Source organism: Pipra filicauda, unplaced genomic scaffold, assembly GCF_003945595.2.
Source record: "Pipra filicauda isolate LSUMZ 115617 unplaced genomic scaffold, ASM394559v2 scaffold71_size5581439_pilon, whole genome shotgun sequence".
Classification (NCBI taxonomy): Eukaryota; Metazoa; Chordata; class Aves; order Passeriformes; family Pipridae; genus Pipra; species Pipra filicauda.
The window spans coordinates 1,488,977-1,498,030 of NW_024104887.1; the positions used below are offsets into that span (position 1 = coordinate 1,488,977).

Here is a 9,054-nt window from a genome sequence, read left to right on the forward strand (position 1 = left end):
TTTACACAGGGATTAAAGAGTTTAGTTTATTTAAAGTTCAACTTCTACTCTTCAGGTGCAGGTTTCTTGTTTTTCCTAATAAATATTAGTTTATCAATTAAAAAAAGAAAACAAATAAATGGCTAAGCTGTGTCCAAAATCTGGGAGGAGTTGGAGGGGGAAGTCTAATACAACTATTACAGAACAAGGGCTCTTCAGGATTAAATCTGAATAATAAGAGGAAGAAGAAGCAGAAAAAGTAGGAGAAGAAGCAGCAGATAAAGAAGAAAAAGAAGGGAAAGAAAAAGAAGGGGGAAAAAAAAGAAGGGGAAAAAAAGAAGGGGGAAAAAAAGAAGGGGAAAAAAAAGAAGAAGGGGGAAAAAAAGAAAGGGGGAAAAAAAAGAAGGGGAAGAAAAAGAAGAAGGGGAAGAAAAAGAAGGGGAAGAAAAAGAAGGGGAAGAAAAGCATGGTGTCAGAAACCACGTCATACCCCTCCTGTTGCAGCACCTACAGTTAAGCCCAATCAGGGGCCTCACAATCCGTTTCCTCCCCCTCCGTTGCCGCACCCTCCATTGGCACTCCACATCAATGCCTCCAAATGCAGTTAAGACCCAGAAGTGTCAGCAACCGAATGGGAACACAAGAAGGTTCATCCAACCGAAGACGTTTAATCCCCAGCAAGTTGCAAGCCCCCTCCGTTTCCTACCCCCTCCTGGTCCCTCCCCCTCCTGTTCCTCCCCTGCATTTGTCCTCCCCCACTCATTGCATCCCCCTCTTTTTACTCACCTCATTTTCACGCCCCCTCCGTTTCCTCCCGCATTGTACTCCCCCTCCGTTTACGCCCCCTCAGTTTCTCCTCCACCTCCATTTGCCTCCCCCTCCTTTTCCTCCCCCGTCTCCTCCCCCTTCTCCTCACCCTTCCGCCTCCCACGACCGCCTCCCCCCCCCTCCTCCTTTCGCCTCCCCTCTCGCTCCTTATCCCTTCATTCTCTCTTTCCTACCTCTTTATCTCATCCTTTTATTCCTTATCTCTCTCCCTCTTCCATTTTCTTCTCTTACTCCTCTTCCTAGTCATCATCTCTTTCTCTCCCTCTTGTCTCTCCATCATCTTCATCCCCCTTCTCACACTTTCCTTCTTATTTATCTCCTCCCGCCAATTCGAATGGTTTTTCCAAGCCTGGGAAGCTCAGGGGGAGCATCCACAGAAAAGTGCTCAGGTGGATGGAAGCAAAAAATCAACCCAAATTCCCAAAACAGCCACTTCCAGCTGCCAGGGGCTGAAGGAGCTCGGTCCAGGATAGGATATTATCCATGGAAATGGAGAATAAATCCCAAGGGGGCACAGGGGGGTCGCTGTCCTGTCACAGCACAAACAACCCAATTCCTTCAAACTGGCACCATCAGACAACTGGGAGGGACAAGGGTTTGGGAGCAGCATTCCCACCCTTGGAATTCCTTAAAACTTCAGGGCCTGAAGTTCTGTGATCCCTTCACGGGATCGCAGAATTCCAGAATGGTTTGGGTTGGAAGGGATTTTAAGGATCATCCCATCCCATCCCTTGCCATGGGCAGGGACACCTTCCACTAGCCCAGGTTGCTCCAACCTGGCCTTGGGCACTTCCAGGGATCCAGGAGCAGCCACAGCTCCTCTGGGAATTCTATCCCAGGGCCTCCCCACCCTTCCAGCCAGCAATTCCTTCCCAATATCCCATCTAAACTAGTTTGAAGCCATTCCCTGTGTGCTGTCCCTCCATGCCTTGTCCCCAGTCCCTCTCCAGCTCTCCTGGAGCCCCTTTAGGCCCTGCCAGGGGCTCTCAGCTCTCCCTGGAGCCTTCTCTTCTCCAGGGGAACCCCCCCAGCTCTCCCAGCCTGGCTCCAGAGGGGCTCCAGCCCTTGGAGCATCTCCAGGGCCTCCTCTGGACTCTCTCCAGCAGCTCCACATCCTTCTGATGTTGCTCCCCAGAGCTGGAGGCAGCTCTGCAGGTGGGATCTCCTGGGTTTTCCAGGAGAACACCCTTCCACTGAGTCCACAGCAATGGGAATGATTCCTTAGTATCCTCCTAAGTGTTTCCTTCTTTCCCATCCCTCCATAACCACCAGCACGTTCTCCTTCAGCTCCCCAGCAGATCTGCAGAAGCTGCTGGTTTCCCAGGTTACCAAATCATCCCTTTGCTCATCAGATCCATCCTTTTCCAGCAGTGAGACCTCCCAGCACCAGCCCTCGTTCCAAACCCACCCACCTCCCCGGGCTCAGGGGGCCGGAGCGTTCCCAGGGATCAGAGCTCCTGGAAAAACAGCTCCTCCTGCCCCAGCCCAGAGCTGCTTCTCCAGCCTTCCAACCAACCCTCCAAGGGCCACCAGGAAGACAATTATGTTAAGGAGGTAAATACCTAATTAAGGAAAAAAAAAAAAACCTGGTGCAAAATCAAGGGAAGTTGCACGACAGGCAAAGAAAGGAAAATCACCATAAAAATTAAATAAAACCCTTTCAGGCTGAAAATTCCAGGAGCCACCAGATGGGGAGGGAATGGGAATGGTGGAGCTGGGAAGAGATTTGTCCAACCAGTAGAGAATGGTGGGAATGGTTTGGGTTGGAAGGGACCTTAAGGCCAATCCAGTGGCACTGCCCATCATGGGCTGCTTCTCCAGGAGGAGAATAAGGAAAATCAAAGGTGACAAGAGAAGGATAAAAGCCAAATTGAGCAGTGAGACCTCCCAGCACCAGCCCTCGTTCCAAACCCACCCACCTCCCCGGGCTCAGGGGGCCGGAGCGTTCCCAGGGATCGGAGCTCCTGGAAAAACAGCTCCTCCTGCCCCAGCCCAGAGCTGCTTCTGCAGCCTTCCAACCAACCCTCCAAGGGCCACCAGGGAAAGGAAAATCAAAGGGGACAAGAGAAAGATCAACCCCCAAAGAGTGCAGGTTTGGGAGGGAAGGGGACCAAACCCACACAAAGCATTCCAAGGACAAGGACCAGGTTTCAGCCCAACCTGAGGCTGGTCCTGTTTCCCTTCCCAGAACGGGACAGTCCTGCTCTGGGGCCACTGGGAATTCTCTGGGGGGATTCCTGGCAGCTTTGCAGCTCCCCCAGGGCTCAGGAGGGCAGTGGCCTGGTCAAAGCCCCCCGGGGGGTGTGATTTGCAGCTCCCCAGGGCTCTCTCTGCTCTCCTTTGGGGGTTCCTGAGGCTTTGGCAAGTCTGGGCTTGACATTCCCAGCTCCAGAGTGGGACTCCAACACCCACCTGACTGGCCCTGGTGCTGCATTCCCAGCTTGGGTTGAGGTGACCTCCTTCCCCCAGCACTTCCAAAGCCTTTTTGGAACCCTGCAAACACATTCCTGGTGGAGAGACAGCAGCCCCCTGGAACCAGGAGAGCTGGAGAGGGGGACTGGGACAGTCATTCCCAATAAAACCACGGGGGAGTTTAATTTCTTGATCAGCCTGAAATCATGGAATCACAGAATGGGTTGGAAGGAATTTAAAGGTCATCTAGTTCCAACTCTTTTCCATGAGCAGGGACACCTTCCACTAGATCAGGGATCCCAGCCTGGCCTTGGACACTTGCAGGGATCCAGGGGCAGCCACAGCTTCTCTGGGAATTCTATTCCAGAGCCTCCCCACCCTCCCAGCCAGGAATTCCTTCCTCATATCCAATCTACACTTATTCCCTGTCAGTCCTAAGCCATTCCCCTTTGTCCTGTCACTCTTGACAAGCAATGAGGCACCTCCACCAACAGACACAGGTAAAATGTTTAAAACACCTTACAAAACACCTGCACTGCTTGAAATGTTCCACCTTCATCACTCCCTGTGATCAGTGGAGCCTCCCTTTAACTCTGCAGATCTCCCCCTTATTAGGGTGTGCAAAAAAAGAATTAACATTTCCTGGCACTCCCCTCCCTTTAAAACCTAAAAAAACCAAACCCAAAAAAAGCCCAAAACCCACCCCTGTGCTCTTTGCTTTGATGGGCTGAGACACGAAATGCTCCTCTGAGATAAATTTCCTATTTTAATTGATGAGAATTCTTATGAATTCTTGTTTGTGAGGAGAGGGGGGTTCCTCACACAGGAGAAGCTGTTTTTACCCCGCCACGTCCCCGGTGCCATAATTGGAGCCTTGTTAAAGGCAAATTGATGCTGATTCCAGCTGACACTCCTCAGTTCAGGGGGAAGACTTTCCAAATGCTCACTGAACACCTGACAAAATCCAGCCTGACTCATGACTAAATTAGCCTGTATTTTATGCTCTTAAAAAAAAAAACCTGCCTAAGTGTTTGACTCGATAAAGCTCACATTTAGCTCGGGAGGGTGTTTTCCATCCTCCTGCAGCACTAAAAAGCAAGCTGTGATTAACCTTTACACGCTGGTTTTTTGCTGCTCTGAGCAGCTTTATTGGATGTTTTCTTGCCCCCAGAGCACCCGAATTCACCCCCCTGAGGGCTCTGCAGTGCTCCCAACCCTCCCCCTGCTCTGGCTGAGTGTTAAACATGACAAAAGATCTGGGACAGGAATCAAATCACCCACGGTCGAAAGACAACGGGAGGAAAAGACTCCTGGAGTTTGCGCCGGGATCTTCGGGAAGGAGACACCTCAGGACGTGCTCCAAGCCAGGATGCCAGCGCTGCTTTGTGCAGAGAAGGGAATTTAAACCCTCAAAGCCCCAATTAAGAGGACAACTGGTTTTTGCCAAACAATTTTCTACTAAAAAAAAAGTCTCTTCGCTAAACAATTGTTTTTTACTAAACAATCATTGTCCTTATGTTTGTTTTTCCTCCTCTTCTCCCAAACACTCACACCAAGACCTCATATTAAAACACAATATTGCTGATTTTAACACCAAACCAGCCGTGAAAAAATCAAAATCATCAGCTTTTCAGCTGTTGTTGCTCTTTCTTCTGCAACCCCCCCCCCAGTATCCAACCAAATCCTGGACAAATCCCCCCCACGTGGATCCCGTTCCGTGGATCTCAACCGCTTAAGGGAAGATGGAACCAACTGGTAGAGGCACAGAGCACGGGGAAGGGGTGTGGGCACAGGGAAGAGGTGTGGGCAGAGGGAAGGGATGTGGGCACGGGGAAGAGGTGTGGGCAGAGAGAAGGGATAGGGGCACAGGGAAGGGATGGTGGGCACGAGGAAGGGATGGGGGGCACGGGGAAGGGATGGGGGGCACAGGGAAGGGGTGGTGGGCACAGGGAAGGGATGGGGGGCACAGGGAAGGGATGGGGGGCACAGGGAAGGGGTGGGGACACGGGGAAGGGATGGTGGGCACAGGGAAGGGATATGGGCAGAGGGAAGGGATGGTGGGCACAGGGAAGGTGTGGTGGGCACAAGGAAGAGATGATGGGCAGAAGGACATGGTGGGCAGATGGAAGTGTGGTGGGCACAGGGAAGCTCTGGTGGGCACAGGGAAGGGATGATGGGCACAGAGAAGGGATGGTGGGCACAGGGAAGGGATGGTGGGCACAGGGAAGAGATGGTGGGCACAGAGAAGGGATGGTGGGCACAGGGAAGGGATGATGGGCACAGAGAAGGGATGGTGGGCACAGGGAAGGGATGGTGGGCACAGGGAAGGGATGATGGGCACAGAGAAGGGATGGTGGGCACAGCGAAGGGATGTTGGGCACAGGGAAGAGATGGTGGGCACAGAGACGGGATGGTGGGCACAGGAAGGGAGCTGGGCCACAGAGAAGGGATGGTGGGCACAGGGAAGGGCGATGGGCCAGAGAATGGATGGTGGGCACATGGAGCCCAGGGGCTGTTTGGCACAGGGAAGGGATGATGGGCACAGAGAAGGGATGGTGGGCACAGAGAAGGGATGGTGGGCACAGGGAAGAGATGGTGGGCACAGAGAAGGGATGGTGGGCACAGGGAAGAGATGGAGGGCACAGGGAAGGCATGGTGGGCACAGGGAAGGCATGGTGGGTACAGGGAAACTGTGGTGGGCACAGGGAAGCTGTGGTGGGCACAGGGAAGGCATGGTGGGCACAGGGAAGGGATGGTGGGCACAGGGAAGGGATGGTGGGCACAGGGAAGGCATGGTGGGCACAGGGAAGGGATGGTGGGCACAGGGAAGGCATGGTGGGTACAGGGAAACTGTGGTGGGCACAGGGAAGCTGTGGTGGGCACAGGGAAGCTGTGGTGGGCACAGGGCAGGCGTGGTGGGCACAGGGCAGGCGCGGGCTCACCTGTGGCCGGGGGTGGCCGGTGACCAGGCAGGTGAGCTCCAGGGTCTCTCCCTCGCGGATGGTGTAGACCCTCTCGGAGTATCGCTCCTCCTCGATGTTACAGGCCAGCCCCGAGTGCACGATCCTCACCGTGGGGGGGGCTGGGGACACACACACGGGGAGAAGCCACGTCAGCAACACTCCTCAACAACCCCGGCACCACCCCCAGAGCACCCCCTGCACGGAGGGGCTGCACGGAATAAACCACTCAGCCAGGCTGGCAGAGACCTCTGAGATCCTCCAGTCCAACCCGGGACACAACCTCGCCGTGTCGCCCGGCCCGTGGCACTCGAAGTGAGGCAAGGCCCAGAGAGCAAATGTAATATAGTAATAAGAAAGGCAAAGAGTTAAATTCAGAATATGGGCTTTAAGCAAAAGCATGAAGGATGTGATCTTAGAAACAGCAGAGGCCATAATTCCTTAAAGAATGCAGTGACACAGAAGAACAGAAGCATAAGTACACAGGAAAGCAGAAAGAACTAAAAGGCTAAAATAAGTATATAGAGAGGAAAACAAAGACTGATAAGGAAGGAAGATGAGCCAAGACCTAGGTATGCTTGCCAAGGTATCAGGAACTTCTGCCAAATACACCAGGAGAGTAGCCAAAGTAGGAGAGTTCACAAAGTTCATGATGATGATGGAAAAAGGGACGGGGGCTCGTGAGGCTGAAGAACAGGAACGACCCTCCCAGATTCTCCCCAAATTGAAGACCGCACCCCAAACTCCGCCTAAACTCCGCCTGTTATGAATATTAAAAATGTATGTTGCAATATTATGAATATTCATGCTTGATGATGTAATTGCTTGGCAAAATTGTATAAAAGTCCAGCTGTGAGTTACTATGATGCAGCAGTTTGTCCAGGGAGGCCTGGCTGCTTCCTGGCGCTGTAATAAAGACACCTCTTGCTTAGAGATTGAAAACTTTAAGCAGTTTCTTCATCCCTGCCTTTTGGGGCATAAAATCGGCATCACACTGATGCCACATCCAGTCTGTCCTTAAACACCTCCAGGGATGGGGATTCCCCCCCCTCCCTGGGCAGCCCATTCCAAGGGTTGATCCCTCTCTCTGGAAAGAATTTCTTCCTGATGTCCAACCTAAACCTCCCCTGGTGCAGCTCGAGGCTGGGCCCTCTTGTCCTACTGCTGGTTTCTGGGAGAAGAGCCCGACCCCACCTCACCACAACTTCCTTTCCTCACACTGACCCCCCTTTGCTTCCTCAGCACATACGGAATCCCAGGATATGCCAAGTTGGAAGGGACCCCCAAGGAACATCCAGTGCAAGCCCTGGCCCTGCCCAGGACACCCCAACAATCCCCCCCTGTGCCCCAGAGGATCATCCAAACCCTCCTGGAGCTCTGGCAGCCTTGGGGCCGTGCCCACTGCCCTGGGCAGCCTGGGCAGTGCCAACCACCCTCTGGGGGAAGAACTTCAGTTACTCTTAAACTCAAATTACACTTGACATAAATATTGGGATTCTCATTTGCTGTGGAGAGGAATCACAGAGAACATCCAACAGCACGGAGAAGTTGTGGCTACCCCATCCCTGGAAGTGTTTGAACAGGTTGGACGGGGCTTGGAGCAACCTGGGCTATTGGAAGGTGTCCCTGCCCATGGCAGGGGGGGCAATGAGAGGGGCTTGAAGGTCCCTTCCAACCCAAACCAGTCTGGGATTCCTCCTCCACCTGCCAAGGTGGGTGTTTTAGGAGCTCTCAATCCTGGCTTGGCTCCAGAATCAACTTCCCAGAATCCCAGAACCTGCTGAGCTGGAAGGGACCCCCAAGGCCCATCCAGTCCAACCCTCAGCCCTGCCCAGCCCCAGCCCCAAGAGTCCCCCCTGTGCCCCAGAGGATCATCCAAACCCTCCTGGAGCTCTGGCAGCCTTGGGGCCGTGCCCACTGCCCTGGACAGCCTGGGCAGTGCCAACCACCCTCTGGAAAAACCTTTCCCTAAAATCCACCCTGACCCTGCCCTGGCACAGCTCCAGCCCTTCCCTGGGTGCTGTCCCTGGTCCCCCCAGAGCAGAGCTCAGTCCCTGCCCCTCCTCTGCCCCTCCCCAGGCAGTTGGAACTTCCCTGAGCTCTCCCCTCAGTCCCTGTGCCCTCAGCTGCTCCTCATCCAGGAGATTCCATGACTTCAGCCCAAAATCCTCTCTGAAGGCTTCTCGCGACCTTCTCCTCGAGGTCCTTTACCCTCATCTTCATCGCCCTCCTTTGGATGCTCTTTAATGACTTAAATCTTTCCATGCTCTCCATTAATCCCTCACAATCCCCTCAACCAAACCCTTCCCAAACCCTTTGCTTTTTGTTTCCATTTCCAACGTGAGCTCTGCGTTATTGTCTTTTCTTTTTTTTTTTAATTATACATCTTCCCAAATGTATTATCACGCTCGTTATGCAAATGAAAAGACTTAATTAAAACAGGGAAATTAAGCAGGAGAAACAGTGGCACTGATGCTGCTTCCTTTCAAAGCAGAGACCAAAATCCTGTTGCTGTCAGCGGGATCGGGATTTGGACCAGAGGTTAAATTCAGGCACAACTTTAATTTTCTTGGATATACGACCCATAGTACAGGAATTTACACAACTCTACGTGGTGTACATTAAAAAAACCTGTTAATACCACCCATATAAATTACAGCTCCACTTCCAGGAGCCTCCAAAGCACATTCCTGGCACTACAATTTTATTTCTGAAGCGTGAAATCCACGAGTATTACAATTTTCAGGGAGCGGATCGATGGGAGAAAGGAGTTGATTTACAGTCCTGCTGCCAAATAAAATCACAAAACCAAACAGGAGATAAAATGCCATTCTGGGGGATATTAAAGACCTGGAATTTTACCCTCTCTGCTCAT

General features: G+C 52.6%; 1 protein-coding gene across 1 annotated transcript in view; it reads right to left on the reverse strand.

Moving 5' to 3' along the window:
• Positions 1 to 9,054, reverse strand: part of LOC113991046 (MAM domain-containing glycosylphosphatidylinositol anchor protein 2-like) — a 189,988-nt gene extending 180,934 nt beyond the window's left edge. The window contains exons 1-2 of the mRNA XM_039389294.1: positions 9,042 to 9,054; positions 6,162 to 6,340 (exon numbers count right to left, since the gene is read on the reverse strand). Of these exons, the coding sequence (XP_039245228.1) occupies positions 6,162 to 6,340; positions 9,042 to 9,054 (192 nt within the window). The remainder of the gene's footprint in view (positions 1 to 6,161; positions 6,341 to 9,041) is intronic.